General features: G+C 44.6%; 1 protein-coding gene across 2 annotated transcripts in view; it reads right to left on the reverse strand.

Annotated features, from left to right (window-relative positions):
* The window catches only part of MAP3K3 (mitogen-activated protein kinase kinase kinase 3), a 58,007-nt gene that overhangs the window by 33,052 nt on the left and 3,316 nt on the right, over positions 1–21,639 (reverse strand). For both annotated transcript variants that reach the window (XM_088476732.1, XM_088476731.1), the window contains exons 2-4: positions 10,734–10,855; positions 5,092–5,132; positions 1,295–1,394 (exon numbers count right to left, since the gene is read on the reverse strand). In XM_088476732.1, the coding sequence (XP_088332858.1) occupies positions 1,295–1,394; positions 5,092–5,132; positions 10,734–10,855 (263 nt within the window). The remainder of the gene's footprint in view (positions 1–1,294; positions 1,395–5,091; positions 5,133–10,733; positions 10,856–21,639) is intronic.

Raw genomic sequence — 21,639 nt, forward strand, 5'->3', positions numbered from 1 at the left:
GTCTGCTTGTCTGCTCCAACCCCGCTGGACTACACTGCATCCTCCATTACCTTCCCCTTGCCTGAGTACCTGAGTCCTGCTGTTCACCCTGCACCTTGCCTCCACTGATACTCTGCTGGATATTTCTTCCTCAGTTTGCATTCTTCATTAATCAGTCACCACCTGGACAGTTCACCTTGTCTGCCACTACCTGGACAATTTCTATTAACCAGTCACTACCTGGACATTTTCTATCAACCAGTCACTACCTGGACATTTTCCATTGCCTGTCACTAACTGGACTTTTTCCTATTTGCCTCACTACAGCTCCCAAGTGCACTTCAGTGCTATACCCGGACTATCTGTTTTACCACATTGATGTCTGTTAAGCCACTCATTAAAAACTCCACATTTACTTTTAAACCTGCTTCAGTGTCTGCTCCTATTACCACCCCGGGTCCACAACGAAACCAGAACCTCACAGTAATTAATTTATCTACACTCCCAACAAACTTTCCAAGTTTTTCTGTCTGCGATTGGCGCCTGGTGGTTACCTGTTCTGCCAAACCCACCCTGAGCAGTTTTATTTGTGCATGATGCTTGCAAACAGCACCCAAGTGACTGCTGCTAATTTCCTCTGGCATTCGCTAAACACTAAAGCTTGCGATCCGCAACACAAAACCTTTCCTGAAAAGAACGTGACTCCATACACACACTATGGTTGGCAGTGCATGCACACACCCTGATTTGTCCGACATAGGACCATCGTGTCTGATGAGTTTTAGGATCATCATAAAATCAGATCTTCAGACATGTTCTGTTTTCTTGCGATAAATGATGGTAGGAGCATACACACTCTTACAATGCCTGAAGAATAGGTCGGAATCTCAAGATCGGCCAGAAAATTGTATCGATTTGTACCCAGCTTAAGGTGTGTTGTTGGCGTGTTTATACATTGGTGCAAAGAGAGTGGCCATGTATACTGCTGCTCAGTGTTTTTCTACAGCCAAATTTTACATATGATTCATCAACATTGTTATTTTTTAAAATCCTAAAGCATCACATTATTTACTGTGGAGAGCAGCAAATCATTGGCAGCTGCCAGGCAACAATTAGCATAGTATCTCACCTATCTAACTGATGTGCATTCTTCCAAACTGAACTTTACTTTGTTCATAGCTTCCTTTCTGGCATGCACGCAGAGGCCACCTCCTGAATTTCAGTGCACTGTAGCATCTCTATGTATAACGTGTGTGTGTGTGTGTGTGTGTAATGGACTGCTCTTTAATTGTTGAATAAGCATAAAGAATCTCACCTCGTTGTTCATGTAATGGAGGTCCATCTGCTGTCCAAACACCACTTTCACCTTTTGCTCCACATCATCATACTTCACTGGCCGAGGAAATTGCAGGATCCTGTAAGATTTATATTAATCATCAATTCAGCTGGAGACGAAACGATGAACCCAAACATCTACATACTCCACCCAAGGATCAACAAGCCAGGTTTTGTTTTAATAATGTTTGAGAAATCATTGTAACAACAATAATGTAATAAAGTTACAATCATTAAATAAAGAATGCATATATTAGTCCTATGTATTGGGGGAACACAATCGTTTTTGGTAATGCAGAGGGTCAGACATCTCTACTGAAATACATGTAATGTACTTCTTACAGAATAGTCTTTTATCTGCTGATGTGCATTAATGCTCCGGAATTTTAATTCATTTTACCACCAATATTTTAAATTATTACTGTCAAACCATACTATGTATTGCTTATCCACCTAGAAATAAAATATGAAGTTTTTATGAGAAGAATTAGCATTATTAAATCTAAGTCTACGCCTTATACACATCTATTTCTATCGTTCATTTTCTTGGTGGCAATAGAAAAGGCCACCGGTATCGGAGGCAGCACTAGGGTTATTATATACTAAGGACCCCATTAAATACAAGGGGAAATTCCTCATCGCTTAGCTTTTCATCTTTAGGAGCGCTCAGGCTCGGGAGTCAGCACATGATGGGAGGAGGGGGGAAAATACTGGCAACCAAACAAGGAACTTGAAGCTGCGGGGCAAACTGGAGGCAGAGGGGGCTAGCCAGTGGCGTCACCTGCGCCGGACTCCAGGGCTGTGGCGGCAGCTGGGGATCAGCGCAAGTGTATTGCCCTAGAGCTGGCCCTGTGCGACCAGACACTGCAGAGACGATTACATGCAGCCACGGGTCACACAGGCTGAGGGTATCCTCACAGAGCTGACTCACTGGAGAGAGGTAGCTGGCCCTGCAATCACCAGCGGCAGTCCGCGATAATATCCTAGCTGCCGTCGGGGAGGAGGTGGTCAGTGAGGAGGGTGGTTGGCAGGGCGGCGATTGGCCGAGGAGAAGCAGCAGGCTGCTGTGACTGGTTGGGAAGTCGCTGAGGACGGTTATTGGCTGCTGAGGTGCACACAGGTCAGTGACTCACAGCGCATCTAGTGGGACCCACTAATTTCTAAAAACTGAGTCCCTCACTGCCTGTAGCGCGTAACAACGCGCTGTAGCGCACATTTTGCAATCACTGGTGCCTGCTTAACACAGAATAGTTTCAATTTCAAAACAGTGAGAACATACTAATAATAATATTTGCTACAAAGAGGTAAGACAGTTCATAGTTCTATATTGTATACACATATACACACAGTTGCAGGACACTATATACAAATACTTCTCTGGCAAACAAAGTTTTGTGAATGTGTGTAGGTGATGGGGGCACTTTAATACATTGTAACAGGCTCATTGAATTATGTATTCTTAACATTTTATAGCACCTGCACCATTGTCAGTTTATTATCTCCATAATACATATTAAGAGGAGTTCAGCTTCTGCGAGGCAATGTTAATGTGAATAAAACAGAACTGCTAAATATCTCAGTCCAGACGTCTGGAGCCCTCATCTGACATTTTGCATTTTTGCCAGAATATTGTTGGCAAGATTATACAATTCTCATGTAAAAGTCTTTCACTGGCCCATCATATATGGTTTTAGAGTTTCATTAAGCCTTTAACAGATATGTTTCTAGAGGAAACCACAAGAGACATTCTTGGAATATCAAGCACCATCCAGGGCACAGAGGCAGCCAATGTCTGCATACAGTCAGCTGAACCTTCCACCTCTAATAGGAAGTACTCTACTTCATCCTCGTGGCCAGTACAAGGAGTTATCCTTCCATATAACTTACTTATGCGGAGCCTTCAGCCATCTTACATACTTGTGGTCAGATCTGGCAGCCAGTGAGCAGCCGCGAGGCCACTTCCCAGCTCCTGTCTGTAAATGCAAACCCCATAAGGAAAAAAGGAAACTCAGGCTAGTGATAGAAGTGAGCCAGGGCCGGTTCACAATCAGGCCATTTATTACACAGTATCCTGTGCTGGATACGTTAATGTACTATACACACACAGTTTTTGCAAGCAGATCGCATCACTACAAACAAATGTGTGAGCATGAGGAAGTAAAATCTGAGGACAAGCAGGTAGCCACATACTAAGGAGGTTACAATTAGTACAGGGACAGTATGCCTCTGGATACCTAGTCATATTTTGATAGATCACGTTACAGGAGGCGTGTGGAAATGGTGAAGGAGGAAATCCATTAAAAAGCTCCAAGAGGAAACAGGAATAAAATATCCCAATAAGCCACATTGAAATCTACTGCAGATTAAGGATTCAAGACCACTAAACCAAAAGTACAAGTTGATTTAAATGAAAGAGCCAACTTCCAAATTCTACAATAGAATCTGAGATGTAGAACTGGGGCAAGTATAGGGTTTTCACAAGGAGAAATCTGTGTTCATAATTTAACAACTAAAAAAGTAACAACACTTGTCATATATTGATGGTTGAAAGCTTACAAACTGCAGCACTATGTAAAAACATAAATAAACATACACCGTGAGCTTTCTGAACTTTAAAGCAACACATTGGAAGCTGTCAGTACCCTGCCCTATATATCTAGGGAGAGGGAGAGCATTCTGAACCCGTTGCACCAAACAAGGTGTATTTACTGTGCATGTCAGTTTTAGTCACAAATGGACCTCTCTCAACCAAGCTGTTCCAGGAAGGTGGTTATGAAAACCGAAACATTGTATCGATACCTTACTTGTCTTGTTATTATATGCTGGGGTGACATATACACACATATACATACACACACACAAACAGGGGCCTCTTTCATTGATTGTTTAAGGGTTCAAGTTGTTTTTTGCACTTTATTAAGTCCGAGGAGTGCCACGTTGTTCCTGGGATCCAGGAATTACTGCAAATTATATATAAGGGGATTTTTGGTTGCTTACCCTTGAATCCTTTTCTCTGAATCAGGCTGGGGGACACTGGACCATGAGATTGTCGGTTGGGGGCTTTAGCAGGCACTTAATGATACTGCAGTTTTAGCTCTAGCTCCTCCCCCCTGCAATCCCACAATTCCAGTACTTCTTTAAGAGAGTCCGGAGAGGAGTAGCAGGAACCCAATGAAATGGTCAGAACAACCAAACAAACCAGTAGGGAAAAGACCGGTCAAGAACCAAACACCACACACGACTGAACGTGAGGGAGGGAACGCAGTGTCCCCTAGCCTGATTCAGAGAAAAGGATTCAACGGTAAGCAAACAAGTTTCATCAAGGCTGGGGGACACTGAACCACTGAAACCTACTACAAAGTAAAAAAAAAAAAATATTACAAAGAAAAAGAAGCTAGCTTCAAAGGGCTGCAGAGCAGCCACAAATCTATCCAACTCCTCAGGCACTTAAATCACACTGGCATGCTGGGGTTGCAGAGGGGAGGAACTTAGGGTTAAAGCTACAGGTTTAGTTTAAGTGCCAGCTCTTGCATTCCCATCTACAACCCCCATGGTCCAGTGTCCACCAGCATAGAGGCTGCAATTTAGTTTTGAGTTCAGACACGCTCCTCATATATCTAAATCTCTCTGCACATTTTTAATCTGCCCAGCTGCAGTGCAGCATGGTATTACCAAGGTGCAAAGTTACTTTGCTTTATTCCCATCTCAGAAACAGCATCAGTTATACTGACAAGTCAGAACTCAAGGAAAACAAATGTTACAAATAATCCTACTCACCGTCTCTCCCCGTTGTGTTCAAACTTTATTCTTACATCACTCTAAAATAAAAAATATATAAAATTAAATCCATTGATTGATTTAATTATCTTAACAGGTAACCAGAATTTTGTACAGTATACAGAACTATACTGCAGGGGGCGGCGATGCCTTCTGTTTCCCGAAACAGAGTTGTGTCGCCGCAATTGCGGGGGAAGGAAGAAGCCAGGAACTACGTCGGCTGATGGAGATTTCCTGGCTTAATCCTCTAAACTGCGGCGGTCAGCTGCGGGACCCCATGGGTCACAGTAGCCGGCCAAAGGTGCGCAGATTATCCAATGCTGCGTTGGACAACGCAGCTCAGATAAGTAATGAACAGGAGGCGTGATGCCTCGAGCTGCATTACCATATCTGCAAGGATCGCAAGCTGCCTGCGTGCAGATTTGCAATTACAATCCTTGCAGAATCAGGCCCACAGTCTACTTTAATATTCAATTTCTGCACACATTAAATCTCCACTTTTATTCCACTCAATAATAGAAAATGTGTATGCATAACAACAACATTTTAACACTGTTTTTCACTTCCATTTCTGCAAATCTCTTGCACTCTCTCGCATTCATATTTCATTCCTACTTCCAGTTTTCTTCTTCCCTCTAGTAACCACATCATACCATGTTTATGTTTTCTTCAACTCCTCCTTTCACTCAGTGTCTACCTAATATTCTGTTCTGCCCCCTGCTTCCACCTTTATCCTTTCACCCTGGTCTCCTTCCCTTCTCCCCCCTCCTCTGGTCTGCCTTCTTTCCCATCCTCTCCCGCTACTCCACTTTCATAGTGTTCTACCCAACCTTGGTCCTACTACCCCACTGCTAATCCCTACTCCTACACTCCTCTCCCTGTCTATTCACCCCACTGCCATCCACATCTCATTAAACTACCTCTCTGCCCATCTCCTGCAGGTTCCCTACCTAGTTCAGGTGCCAACTATTCATATCAGTCCTCCAAATTAATGTCACCTCCACGCTACAGCAACCGTGGTAATCACATTCACATCTCCCCCATAAACGCTGTCCCTCTATCCTGTGCCCTCTGGAATGCCAGATTGGTCTGTAATAAACTAGTCACCCATGGCCTTTTCATCTCCATCTCCCTACATCTCCTAGCCATTACTGAAACCTGGATTTCACCCTGTAACACCAGTTCTCCTGCTGCTCTCTCCTCTGGGGGCCTCGCCTTCTCTCACACTCTTCAGCCCGGCGGTCGCCATGGTGGTGGTGTTGGGGTCCTTCTATCCCTCTCCTACCTGCCTATACCCACTGAACCATCCCTTACATTCTCCACATTTGAGGTTCAAGCTATACGCCTCTTCCAACCAGTACACCTTCAAGTAGCTGTCATTTACTGTCCCCATGGCCCTCCTTCCAAATTCCTTGACAACTTCGCCACCTGGCTCCCTCACTGTCTCTCCTCAGATCTTGCCTCCATTATCCTAGGAGACGTTATGTTCCAATTGATATCCCCACAGAATCCTCTGCCTCGAAACTCCTTACCCTCACATCTTCATTTGGTCTCTCCCAATGGACCTCCTCACCTTCCCATGTGAGTGGGCACTCACTTGATCTGGTCTTCACTCACCGTTGTGATATTTCTGATTACTCTAATTCCCTATTCCCCCTCTCTGACTATTACCTTCTCTCTTTTAACTTATCCCTTACTCTCCTCTATCTCCTAAGGCTACCATTACTAAGCGTAACATTGAGGCTATCGACACTTTCTTTTTCCTCCCTGCTGGACTCACTTCTCTCCCCTATCCTTTCTCTCTCCTGCCCTGAACAAGCAACTTCCCTGTATAATGACTCTCTTACTTCTGCTCTTGACTCTGTTGCTCCAAAAATCACTACTCACACTCACAGATCCACACCACAACTCTGGCATTCCAAATGCACCAGATACCTGCAAAAGTGTTCACTTCCTCTATTTCAAATTTATGCTCTCATCCTACAGTGCTGCCCTGTCCCTCTCCAAACAATCACATATCAAGAACCTCATCTCCTCCCAGTTCTCAAACTCTGTGTCTCATTGCCATTTTCAACTACCTCCTCTGCCCTCCCCTTCCTCACCCCCCCTCATCGCTATCTGCCCATGACTTTGCCACCTACTTTACATCGAAAATTGACTCCATACATCAGGACATCATATCCCACCAGACCCTCAGCACTCCACCCCCTCCATTCCCAGACCACCCCTCCTCATCCATCTTATCAACTCTGACATCCTTCTCCCCTGGCCCTCATCCGGTCCTCCCCCCTTCCACCTGCCCCTTGACCCTATCCCTTCCCGCCTCCTCCACTACCTCTCTCCTTCTGTTTGTCCCATCTTACCCACCTCCTCAATCTCTCCCCATCATCTGGCTCTGTCCCTTGTTCAAACATGCCCCTATCTCCCTCATTCTTAAAAAACTACCCTTGACCCGAACACACTCTCCAACTACCGACCCATCTCTCTCCTCCCTTTTGCTTCCAAACTCTTTGAGCGTACGGTTTACAACCGCCTTAGCACCTTTCTTTCCTCCCACATTTCAATCTGGCTTATGTTCTCTCCATTCCACTGAAACTGCCCTCACGAAAGTCAGCAATGACCTCCTTGCTGCCAAATCCAAGGGCCCCTACTCTCTGTTCATTCTACTTGACCTCTGCTGCTTTTGACACTGTGGACTACCTCCTGCAAATCCTTCATTCCCTGGGTCTACGTGGCTTCTCCTGGCTGTCCTCCTACCTAACTGACTGTTCCTTCTCTGTCTCCTCTTCTCCCCCCCACCCCTTCCACTAACAGTAGGCATTCCCCAAAGTTCTGTTCTTGGACCGCTCTAATTCTCCCTTTCCTCTTCAGTGAAACTCAAACTCTTTTGACCTCCAATATCATCTCTATGCTGATGATACTTAGGGATCAATGTTATTCTGTGCGAAGGGTGCGATATGCACCCCGACTCGATACTGAATCTTCCAAACTTTGCTCGCTGCCCTATGGGGCGGCGAGCAAAATTTGGCAAATACGGGCTGCCGTAAAGTGCGGCCACTGCCGCGATGACTCCCACTGGCGAGATCATCGCACGGAATAGAATTGGCCCCTTACATTCACCTTTCCTCCCCTGACCTCTCATCCTCTCTCCTCACCCATATCTCCAACTGTCTCACTGCTATCTCTTCCTGGCTGTCCCAGCGCTTTCTCCAACTTAACATGTCTAAAACTGAGCTGATCATCTTCCCACCCTCCAGTATAACCTCACTTACCATAATTTCATTATCAATTGATGGCACAACTATCTTCTCTAGCCCCAAAGTGCGCTGTCTTGGAGTTATCCTGGACTCCTCACTCTCCTTCAAACCACACATTCAACAACTCTCGCAGTCCTGCCATTTCCATTACAAAAATACTTCCAGGATTAGACCCTCTCTCACCCTGGATGCTACTCAAACCCTCATGCGCTCACTGGTCATCTCCAGATTGGATTACTGTAATCTCCTCCTATCTGGCCTCCCAGACTCCCACCTCTCTCCACGCCAATCTGTCCTCCATGCTGCTGCTCGGCTCATCTTTCTCTCCAAATGTTCTACATCTGCCTCCCCTCTCCTTCAAGCCCTACACTGGCTCCCCTTCAGAACCCAATTCAAGGTTCTTACACTCACCTACAAAGCACTCACCCAATCCTCTCCCATTTACATCTCTGACCACATCTCCCTTCACACTACCGGCCATCCACTTCGCTCAACAAATGCGAGCCATCTCTCCTGCCAACTGATTACTTCCTCCCACCTCCAAGATTTTGCCTGTGCTGCTCCCTACCTATGGAACGCTCTCCCTCTCAGACTCTCTACAAATCTTCAAACAGGCTCTCAAGGCCACTACTTCATCAAGGTCTTCCAGCTCTCATACTAACCCATTTTCCTCCCTGTCTATCCCATCTGTGTCATGCCTATTTGTCTGCCAATCCACTTTAGAATGTAAGCTCTCACGAGCGGGCCATCTTCCCTCATGTGCTTCTCTTTATACTTTCTTCCACTCCTTTCTTCCCACAAGGGCACGTAACACTTAATTTCTGACTCCCTGCTGCTTATTTTGAGTGTTTTAATCGCTAATGCAGCAATGTGTATAAAACATGTCTTTGTCCTGCATTGTATTGTACTGTAAGTCACTCATCTCTTGTTCACTTCTTTGTTTATGTACTTAGTAAGGCGCTGTGGAACACTTGTGGTGACATATAAATAAAGGATAATAATAAATTGTATTTTACAAAATTTTGGGAATTTCCTGCACCCTTTAATAGTTCAAGTGTAAACTCAACAAGTCAATTTACTTTGAACTTATGTTTCTCTCAAAGCTATTTGATATCGAATACCTAATAATTAGGGGCCATCAAAGAAAAGAAGACAAAGGACAAAGCATGCAGATGTTACATCTGGCAAACCTCAGACCACCGCTACTGCAGTGTACGGAACAAATGCTAAACTGCGCGCATCTCACACACAAGGTGGTCAATTACAGCAAACCAGACGCGGGAATCCGTATCCGGAAGTTCACGTCTGGCGGGGAGGAGCGGCTAGGGGAGCGCCTTATCTCCCCTAAGCTGAGATTTTGACAGCTGGGTACGCTGAACTAAAAGGTAGCAAGACATTGACAAGTGCGTCTTACACCAGTCCCCGGCAACAGACGATATGGCCCTGGCCGCCTTAGTGAGGACACGTTAGACGAGGCCTCCACCCGCAGCGGCCTCTGATGCGTCTCAACACCAGAGGCAAGGGACTGCTTTATGCACGATTCCCCAATAGGAATCGCTTACCTGGCGTCTGTGACCCGACCGCAGTTCCGGACCTCAGCGTTTTTTTCGCCCGCTAGCTAAGCCACGCTGAGGCCTGCCGAGAACCTCAGGGCATATAGCGGTGCTGGCGTTTCCACGTGGCCGGAGGTAGATGGAGTCGCAGTACAGAGTCATTACCAGCAGCTGGTATGGCTAAACTCTGAAGTTTCATAACTTAAAGTAAAACATAAAAGAAAAAAGCCTAGGACTGCCTAGCAGTCTCGCTGTTATGACAGGGGCATCTTGCCGCGCACCAAACAAAACAACTGAATGCCTGTGGCGGGGGGCGGGGTATATAGTGCATGCTGGAAGCTCTAAAGCTTTGCTGTTTGGTACATTGGATGCGATCCAACTACATACCCCAGGGTAATTCTTGTGGACCCTATGGAACCCGAAGAAGAAATGTTAGATTATATAAAACAGGCTAAAACAACTGATTACATTCATCATTAGGAACACTGCCACAATAACCCTACAATACACACATATATATATATATATATATATATATATATATATATATTTTATTCATTACACACTGTATATATCTCTCACACGTAAAATAGTGGCTTTGGTGTCATTGCTTCTGTAGTAATTACGATATGAAAGAATTTATAAGCAATACAATACCGACTGCTGTAAATTATTAGTGCTATTAGCAGTCAATATTAACTTTAATACCCATATAAAAACAATTCCTAAAGCATTGTGCAAGTGACTTCAAATATCATTATATATTACAGAGGTGGTAACATTAGTCCATACATTAACGTCTTTGCAACTTGAATCCCAGTAGTAACCTGACCTGTTTATTAGGCTGACTGCTAGCCTTCGTTTTCACCCCTTCAATGCCTCCTGTTCGAAGTCGCCGGCCCATCTGAAGGGCAACCAGATCCTTCATAATGGATTTAAGAGCTTCCTGTTCATCTGAAAAATAAGGATTTTACAAAAAAAGATGATTTCAAAAACAAAAAAACAGTAATGGTCACATGACAGACACCAAGGGTGGGATTTAATAGAGATCGGCTTTGCCCTGTAAATGACTGCAACTTTAAAAAAACGATCGAGATCAGTCTGCAACCCGCACCTCCGGCAGACTTGATCTCTATTACATCCCGTCCCAAATCACAGAAAGCAATCAGCTTATTAATAAAAAGACACTAGCATAAATATACTGATTGAACAGATAGCTACAAGTTATAATACAGCTACTGAATGCATGTAGAAATAAATACTATATGAGGATTGTAATATATCTAACTTTGCATGCAGCCTTCTTAATGTAAATAAAATGTGCATAGATTGCATGCAATATAGTGTGTACAATAGTTCAACAGAACTTAAACTTTAACAAATCTAACCCAACATACACTTATCACGATAGGTAGCTGTTCTTTGGGTATGTTGCTTTCATTGTTTACTTTTACAGCTGTTACTTTTATATGATATTTAAATTGACTATGGGCATAGGAATATATTTCATATAAATTGGTAATCTCATAGTGCTTACACACAGAACGATATCGCTGAACGATCTCCCTGCACCTTCCCAGTGTGCTGGATGATCGATATCGATCATCCAGCACACCATCAACGATGGCCAGCGGTCCCTATAGTAACCTGGTCGATAGCGATCATCCAGCATACCATCAACGACGGCCAGCAGTCCCTATAGTAACCTGGTCGTTATCGACCAGGCTGGCCTGCATGCATGGTCGACGGATGATATCTTTATCGTCCATATGTGCCCGCGCATCGCAGGTCGTTGGTGGGTTGGAGGCACCGAAAAAATGCACGATATGAATGATAACGTTATCATTGATATTGTTCATAGTGTGCATTTTTAATCGTACACACCATTACAGCAACAGAAAGGATTCCATTGTGTATGTAACATGTCAAGTTATTGAGGGACAGAGCTGAATTAAACATTTACTGCAGAATGGATTATTATTATTAAACACTTCCATAGTGCCAACATACCCTGCACTGCTTTACACTAATGCTATATTGCATCTAGCAAACAATTTACAAATCATGTAGATATTTAAAAATACACTCATTGTCTGCTTTAATAAGTACACCTTCCAAGTACTGGGTAGGGCAGAACAGGCAGAGTTCTTCATGGAATGTATTCAACACGTTGCTTGTAACATTCCTTTGAGATTTTGGTCCATGCTTATATGATAGGATCACTCAGTTGTTGCACATTTATGCTGCATATCTCATGTTTTACCACCTCCAAAAAGGTGCTCTATAGGCTTGATATCTGGTGACTGTGAAGGCCAGTGCAGTGCAAAGAACTTATCATGCTCCTGGAACCAGCTTGAGATGATGTGTGCTTGGATCTATGGGGCATTAACCTGCTGGAAGTAGCCATTATAGAATTGATACAGTGTTACCATAAAGGGATGCAGGGATCAGCAGCAATACTCAGGTAGGCTGTGGGATTTAAATACTGCTCCTTGAGCCAAGAACACATTCTCCAGACTATTATACAATCAGCAGCCTAAAAACTGTTGACACAAAGCATGATGGAACCATGGCTTCATGTTGCTAATTCTGACCCTACTTATCTGCATGTTGCCCCAAAAAAATAGAGATCTGTCAGACCTGGAAATGATTTTCCAATCATCCAATGTCCAGTTCTGATGAGCTTGTGGGTACCACTGTAGTCAAGAGTTCCGTGTTCTTAGCGGAAAGGAGTGTAAACTGTATTGTCTACGGCTGCCCTTCAAGGTTCAATGTGCTGTGCATTCAGAGATACTCTTCTGCATACCACTACTGTAATGCACAATTATGCAATTTAATTTCCTATCAGCATGAACCAGTCTGGGCATTCTTCTCTGACCCCTCCAATGAGCAAGGCATGATCATACACAGAACTCCTGCTCACCGCATGTTTTTTGTTTAGCGCACATTGTCTGCAAATCCTAGAGATTGCCGTTTGTCAAAATGTCACCAATAATCCCTCCATGGTCAGTCAGATATCACATTTATATCCATCTGGTGTTCTATATGAACAACAAACTAACCTCTTCACCATGTCTGCATGCTTTTATTCACAGAGTAGCTGCTGTATGACTGGAGGAAAATACATTTGCATTAATGAGCAAATGTTTATTCAAAACACATATAGGTAGGTAGAACAGGAATACTAAAATAAAGTCTAGTACCAAGACATTGGTCAGTCAACACAAGCAGCCATTATATATGGAACCATTGATACCCTTTTCACATTGCAAAAATAACCCGGGATATTGCAGAGTCAACCCGGGCCGAGGTGAGTGAAGACGCCACCAAACAAATTCCAGTGTTGAGCAAACCAGCATTTTTACCATGCAGTCGAGCAGGGGTGAACACGGGAACAAGCCAGGTTGAAGTGCAGTGTGAACAGCCCTACCCGGGTTATCAACACCGCTGACTGAATGTTCCCGGGTCTCACTTGATGATGTCAGCAGCCAGACACACAGGCAGCACACTGCAGACATCATCAGAGGCAGCATTTCAGCAGTCTAAAAGGGGTTAATACCGCTACTGTCATTACAGTGATGGCGAATTGGAGTAATGAAGAAGTGAACTGTACAGTATGCTGCCAGAAGCTGCATCATGCTCTCACTGGCTGAATTAAATAGCAGTAAAGCACAAGCACTCATGAACTCAGGGCTACACAGAGGTAATCCATTAGCCATGATTCCTGCAATGCTGTGAGCAGTCCCCACCCCTCCCTTTTGTGACCTCATCTTTGTGAGTCTGAAAAGTAAATTGTTAATGACATTCATAGGGTTTTACAGGGCTGACCAGGGTTCAGTGTGAACGGGGCCAACCCAGGTCGAAGGTACAGTGTGAAAGGGATCTGACCCAGGTCACAGCAGGGTTGGACTAGTGTTCAAAATCCCGGGTCAGAGACGGGTTTGCGATGTGAAAGGGGTATGAGTCTACCAATGTCCAGGATTGTGTAGGAGAGATACAGCACCATTCTCCCATAACTACTACTCTCTTGATGGTTACTATATTGTTTATCTAACACCAAACTTGGCTCTATTTGCTTTTCCTCTGAGAATTTTTGGCATGCAATAAAACTAACATACTGTAAGTGGATATATTAGCAGCTACTACTACTGCTGTAAACTTTACCACTGAATTTTTACCATCATTATTTACATTTCTTGACCCGACCATCTTTCTACACAATGTGTGTTTGTATATTATGATTATTTATACATTTCTGAGATCTTGTTTGCATGCATGCATATTGCAGATATCACCAATTGAACATATTGGGGTTGATCCATATTCCTATTGGTGTCTGAAGACTATGCATGATATTTTTACATTTGTTTATGTGGCTAATTTTACAGACACACACTGTTGCATATTTGGTACATTTATTTAATATAGGATTAAGAAATATCAATACGATTGTATACAACCTTATTAGGCTGAAAAAAATTTGAATGATATTTTATTGATTAGGTACAGATTTATTTTTAGTTTTCTATCAGGTTTTGTTTGTTTTTTTATTATATCCCAGATACTAGAAACTAAGCAGTTTATCCCCATTTTTTTTCTGTAACACAACAAAGTCACTTAGCAGGGCAGTGGACCACCACAACATGCAGCCATTAGGTATCAAAGCGCTGAGTTTACCGATGTCTAGGACATTGCAGGAGAGATGCAGCACTATTTTTTTTCCCATAAGAATGTCTCTCAAATGACACCTAGCTGATGGTTCTTGCTTTGTTCCAGATGAGTAAATGTGCACCAGTACTTTTCTTTGCCTTCATGCTTACTGCAGGACAGAACTAGAACCTTTGTTCTCTAATTCTGCAAAGCTGTTACAGCAGAAGCTGACACCAAGGTGCACAGAGATGGCAACAGTAAGGACAGTTGAACTCCTTAAGTGGCAAACTCAAAAAAGCGAGGGCTGCCATATGCATTTATCAGCCCATTACAGTAGAGAGCAGAATCAGCCGCCTGTGAGTTAACGCATGGTTCCAGCATCTACCACACTTAAGCTTGGTACACACTAGGTCAACCAGATATATTGGGCATCTACTGTGCTACACAGCAGATCGAATATTCGCAGATATATCGCCTATTCAAATGAACAGGCGGTATATCCTAGAGTGTTTACCCAGCTTAAATTGAGCCTGCCCCTAAATCTAAAAGAAGCCGGAGATGGAATAGAACAGTTCGTCTAAACAACCCTAATACATGGTTTGATGATATTTGTGAGAAGGTGATTATGTGTAGGTAGGACACAAACTATCATTTGTTGCCCTTGCATTTATGGTTTTTCTTGATGCTCCATGCAGACATCACCTTAGACCAGGGCTCGACAAAACCCGGGGACCAGGTCGCCATGGCGACCAGATTTGGCGGCCAGGTTTTCAGCAACCCCCGGGCCCTGTAGTGCAGACTGCGTGCGCGGTCCACACTACAGAGTAACAAACATACAGCCGTCAGCGGAGGCTGTATGTTTGTTATAGCAGCCGATGACAGTCTGTCAGACTCTCATTGGCTGCTGCGTCGTTCACGAAGTAGTGAGCCGGCTGGAGCTCACTCATGAGCTCCACCTTCTGGCTCATCCCGCAGCAGGTTGGGAGAGACGTCACGTCATGATGTCTTTCCCATAGTGCAGAGCGGCAAGGAGCGGACAGCGGCGGTAGGAGCGGGGATCAGGTAAGTTGCGTTTTTTTAAGGGGCACTGCATAGGGGTGGTGGCTGCTACTGTAAGGACACTGCATAGGTGGGGGTGGCCGCTACTGTAGGGACACTATGGGGGGCTACTACTAGGGGAAATGCATAGTGGGGTCTACTACTGGGGTCACTTCTGGGGGCACTGATTAAAGAGGCAGTACATAAAGGGAACCACTACTGGGGGCACAGCAGAGGGGGGATTACTACTGGGGGCACAGCAGAGGGGGGATTACTACTGGGGCACCCTGTTAGTGGTGTGGCCATGGGGGTTGGTTGTCAGGGGCGTAGTTGCTCAGTAATGCTTTCCGGGGGGAAGGGGGCTCTTACACTTTCATCCTGGCTCCTAAGTTTTAGAAAAATTTGTCAAGCCCTGCCTTAGACAACATTGCTTATGATACATTTGCAATGCTGAGCAGCTATGGTCACTGAAGTTCTGGCAAATATGCACAACACTCAACCCTCTTTCAAAGTCATTCAGGTCTCTGTTTGCAAACACGCTAGCAATATACACAGTGCCTGGCAAAAGTATTTACCCACCTTTGCATTTTTCATGTTTTGTTGCCTCACAACCTGGAATTAAAATGGATTGTTTGAAGGTGTGCATCATTTCATTCACAGAACATGCCTACAACTGTGAAGTTGTGTTTTTTTTATATTGTGAGTCAAACAAAAGTTAGGACAACATAACAGAAAACTTCAGCATGCAGAACTATTCACCCCCCCCTAAATTTAGTACTTTGTCGAGCCGCCTTTTGCAGCAATTACAGCTGCAAGTCGCTTTGGATAAGTCTCTATGAGCTTGCCACATCTTGCCCCTGGGATTTTTGTCCATTCCTCAAGGCAAAACTGCTCCAGCTCCTTCATGTTGGATGGTTTCCGTTTGCGAACAGCAATCTTCAAGTCTGACCACAGATTCTCAATTGGATTGAGATCTGGGCTTTGATTAGGCCATTCCAACACCTTTAAATGTTTCCCCTTAAACCACTTGAATGTTGCTTTAGGTCATTGCTTCGGGTCATGCTTCGGGTCATTGTCCTGCTGGAAGGTGAACCTCCGTCCCAGTCTCAAATCACAGGCAGACTGAAACAGGTTTTGCTCAAGAATATTCCTGTATTTAGCACCATCCACCTTTCCCTCGAGTCAAATCAGTTTCCCAGTCCAGGCTGCTGAAAAACATCCCCACAGCATGATGCTGCCACCACCATGTTTCACTGTGGGGATGGTATTCTTGGGGTGATGGGATGTGTTGGGTTTGCGCTAGGGGTGAGCGGGTTCGGATTTCTGAAATCCGAACCACCCCCAAGCCCCCCGATCCGAGGCCGATCCAAGTCAGGCTCGACTTTTCCCGCCTGACTCGGATCTGAAAAACGTGGCAAAACGTCATCATCCTGCCTTCCGGGTCTCGCGGGTTTTGGATTCTATATAAGGTACCCGCATCGCCGCCATTTTCTCACTCGGCTGTGGGCAGTGAAGAGGGAGGGTGGGAGTTAGGGCTGGCTGGGCTGTGTAGTGTAGTGTTGTGCTGCTGTTGTCCATAAGGGGCTGTGTCCACTCCACCAAAGTCCATAGGGGCTGGCTGGACTGTGTTGTGCAGTCAGTTGTCCATAGGGGCTGTGTCCACTCCAAAGTCCTGTGCAGTGTCCCAGTCCTAAAGGGGTGCTGTAGTGTTGTCCAGGGGGTGCTCTGTCCATCAGTGGTGCTCCCCCCAAGTGCAAAAAAAATAAAAATATTTTTCTGTGTTTGTGAATTGTGTGCACAGTAGCCGCACGTGCATCAACAAAGGAGCAGCGCCAAGCGTGCGCCTGTGTCCCATGAGTAAAGGGCCGACTGGCTTGTCCGTTAAAGGGTGCTGTAACCCCCAAAGTGCGCTCCACAAAAAATAAAAAATTCTCCTTTTTTTTTCTGTCTTTGTGAATTGTGTGGGCTGTAGCTGCACCTGCATCCTCAAAGCAGCAGCGCCAAGCATGCGTCTGTCTGTTAAAGGGTGGTGTAACCCCCAAAGTGCACTCCAACAAAAATAAAACATTTTCTTCTGTGTTTGTGAATTGTCTGCACTGTACGTGCATCCTCAAAGCAGCAGCGACAAGCGTGCGTCTGTCTGTAAAGGGTGGTGTAACCCTCAAAGTGCGCTCCACAAAGAATAAAAAATTCTTTTTTTTTTTCTCTTTGTGAATTGTGTGGGCTGTAGCTGCACGTGCATCAACAAAGGAGCAGCGCCAAGCGTGCGCCTGTGTCCCATAGGTAAAGAGCCGGCTGGCTCATTTCTTAAAGGGTGGTGTAACCCACAAAGTGCACTAGTCTCCAACAAAAATAAAAAATTATTTTCTGTGCGCCTTAGCCGCACGTATATATCAATATAACGTAAATGGAGGACCAAACTTTCTCCGATAAAAATAAAATAGGGAAAGATCAAGAACCACTTCCTCCTAGTGCTGTTGCTGCTGCTGGGAGTTGTTCATCATCCCAGAGAGGAAGAAGGAACACCACTACTTTTACTAAACAATTGACCCTCCAACAGTCCTTAGCGAGGAGGATGAAGTACGACAGCAGTCATCCTGAAGCAAAACGTATAACTGAGGCCTTGACTGCTATGTTGGTGTTAGACGTGTGTCCGGTATCCGCCATTAGTGCAGTGGGATTTAGACAATTGATGGAGGTAGTGTGTCCCCGGTTCCAAATCCCGTCTAGATTCCACTTCACTAGGCAGGCGATACCGAGACTGTACAGAAACGGCAGAAAAAGTGTCCTCAGTGTCCTGAAAAATGCCATTGTACCCAATGTCCACTTAACCACGGACATGTGGACAAGTGGAACAGGGCAGACTAAGAACTATATGACTGTGACAGCCCACTGGGTAAATGTATCACCTTACGCAGCAACAACAGCAGCGTCACCAGTAGCAGCATCTCAGAAACGCCAGCTCATTCCAAGGCAGGCTACGCTGTGTATCACCGGTTTCAGTAAGAGGCACACCGCCGACAACCTCTTAGAGAAACTGAGGGAAATCATCGCCCAGTGGCTTACCCCACTTAGACTCTCCTGGGGATTTGTGATATCTGACAACGCCACCAATATTGTGCAAGCATTACATCTGGGCAAATTCCAGCACGTCCCATGTTTTGCTCACACAATAAACTTGGTGGTGCAGAATTTTCTGAAAAGCGACAGGGGCGTGCAGGAGACTCTTTCGGTGGCCCGAAAAATTTCTGGCCACTTTCGCCATTCAGCGACTGCGTGCGCCTGTGTCATAAGTAAAGGGCCGGCTGGCTTGTCCGTTAAAGGGTGCTGTAACCCCCAAAGTGCACTCCAAACAAAATAAAAAATTCTTCTTTTTTTTTCTGTCTTTGTGAAATGTGTGGGCTGTAGCCACACCTGCATCCTCAAAGCAGCAGCGACAAGCGTGCGTCTTGTTTGTTAAAGGGTGGTGTAACCCCCAAAGTGTGCTCCAACCAAAATAAAATAATCTTTTTTTCTATGTTTGTGTGTGAAATGTATGCGCAGTAGCCGCACCTGCATCCTCAAAGCAGCACCGACAAGCGATGTAATCTAAGGATTACATCGGTGACAGCATCCAAGTAGGCATGTCAGACAGTCCGTACCTGTACTGGCAGGAAAAAGAGCCAATTTGGAGGCCCCTGTACAAACTGGCTCTATTTTACCTGAGTTGCCCCCCCTCCAGTGTGTACTCCGAAAGAGTGTTTAGTGCAGCCGGGAACCTTGTCAGCGAAAGGCGTGGGAGGTTGATGATGATGAGATGATGTTCATAAAAATGAATTATCAACTTTTCCAGGGAGACCAGCCTCCAGAACGTACAGAGGGACCTGTGGTGGTGGATTCCAGCGGGGACGAATTAATACTCTGAGGATGAGGATGTACACAACACTGAAGAGGGTGAGGAATCGGTGAATGAGGAGGATGAGGACGATATCTTGCCTCCGTAGAGCCAGTTTGTGCAGGGACAGATTAATTGCCAGCTTGTTTTGTGGGGGCCCAAACGAACAAATCATTTCAGCCAGTCGTGTGGCAGACCCTGGCGCTGAAATGATTGGTTTGTTAAAGTGTGCATGTCCTGTTTATACAACATAAGGGTGGGTGGGAGACCCCAAGGACAATTCCATCTTGCGCCTCTTTTTTTCTTTGCATTATGTACAGTTTGGTGCCTAGTTTTTCAAACTGCCATACTGTCTGCCACTGCAGTGTCACTCCTAGATGGGCCACGTGTTTGTGCCGCCCACTCGTGTCGCTTAGCATAGTCATCCATCTACCTCGGTGCAACCTTTTGGACATAAAAACACTATTGTGAGGTGTTCAGAATAGACTGGAAATGAGTGGAAATTAAGGTTATTGAGGTTAATAATAGCATAGGAATAGAAAAATCAACATATTCTGTGATTTTAGCTGTTTTTATGCTTTTTTAAAAAAAAATACAGATCCAAAACACAAAACCCAGGACCTAAAACACCGAAGGGTGGTTTTGGCAAAACCAATCCAGATCCAAAACACGAAGAAAGATCCAGATCCAAAACACGAAAAGTGGCCGGTGCACACCCCTAGTTTGCGCCAGACATAGCGTTTTCCTTGATGGGCGAAAAGTTAAATTTAGTCTCATCTGGCCAGAGCACCTTCTTCCATACATTTGGACAGTCGCCCACATGCCTTTTGGCAAACTCAAATCGTGTCTTCTTATTTTCATCACTAAGTAATGGCTTTTTCTGGCCACTCTTCCATAAAGCCCAGCTCTATGGAGTGTACAGCTTATTGTGGTCACATGCACAGATACACCAGTCTCTGCTGTGGAACTCTGCAGCTCCTTCAGGGTTACCTTTGGTCTCTGTGCTGCCTCTCTTATTAATGCCCTCCTTGCCCGGTCTGTGAGTTTTGGTGGGCGGCCCTCTCTTGGCAGGTTTGTTGTGGCACCATGTTCTTTCCATTTGATGATGATGGATTTGATGGTGCTCCGGGGGATCATCAAAGATTGGAATTTTTTTTTTTTTTTTTATAACCCAACCCACAATTGTACTTCTTGACAACTTGGTCCCGGACTTGTTTGAAGAGCTCCTTGGTCTTCATGGTGTGATGCCTCTTGCTTAGTGGTGTTGCAGCCTCTGGGACCTTTCAGAAAAGGTGTGACTATACTGACAGATCATGTGACACTTAGATTTCACACAGGTGAACTTCATTTCACTAATTATGTGACTTCTAAAAGGTAATTGATTGCACCAGAACTTTTGAGGGGCTTCATAGCAAAGGGGGTGATTACATATGCACATGCCAATTTTCAGAATTTTATTTATAAAGATTCTTTTTTATATATATTTTTGTCATTTCACTTCACCAAATTAGACTATTTTGTGCAGATCCATCACATAAAATTCAGATAAAAAATAAATAAATAAATAACAGGTTGTAATGTAACAAAAAAGGTAAAAAGCTAAGGTGGGTGAATACTTTTGCAAGGCACTGTATATAGACAACCAAGGTAGTTCAAAATGTGACACAGACCATACAGGGATGTTATATGATCAATTAAGGTTTGAGTCACACCAACCTAATTTAAGCAGTACAGTGTTCCTCATTTACAAAATATATTTCCATTTTCTATTGTCTACTACATGGCCAAAGGTTTGTGGACACCCAAACATAACAACCATATGTGTTTCTTGAACAGGTCTTTTAAAAAGCATGGTCATTAATATTGACTTCCACAACATTTTGGAACATGGCTTCAGGGATTTGCATCGATTCAGCCACAAGAGCAATAGTGAGGGCAGGCACTGATTGGGGCGAGAAATTCTTGATTGCAGTCATTCTACAATTCATCCCAAAGCTGTTTGATGGGGTAAAGGTCAGGAGGACTTTGGGCAGACCAGTCAAGTTCTTCTACAAACAATTTGGCAAACCATTGTTTGATGGACCATACTTTGTGCACAGGGTCACTGTCATGCTGAAACAGGAAAGGATCTTATGGGGGGGGGGGTTTTACCGCAAAATTAGAAGCATGCAGTTCT

This window comes from Taudactylus pleione, unplaced genomic scaffold (genome assembly GCF_031769625.1).
Source record: "Taudactylus pleione unplaced genomic scaffold, aTauple2 ptg000192l, whole genome shotgun sequence".
Lineage (NCBI taxonomy): Eukaryota > Metazoa > Chordata > Amphibia > Anura > Myobatrachidae > Taudactylus > Taudactylus pleione.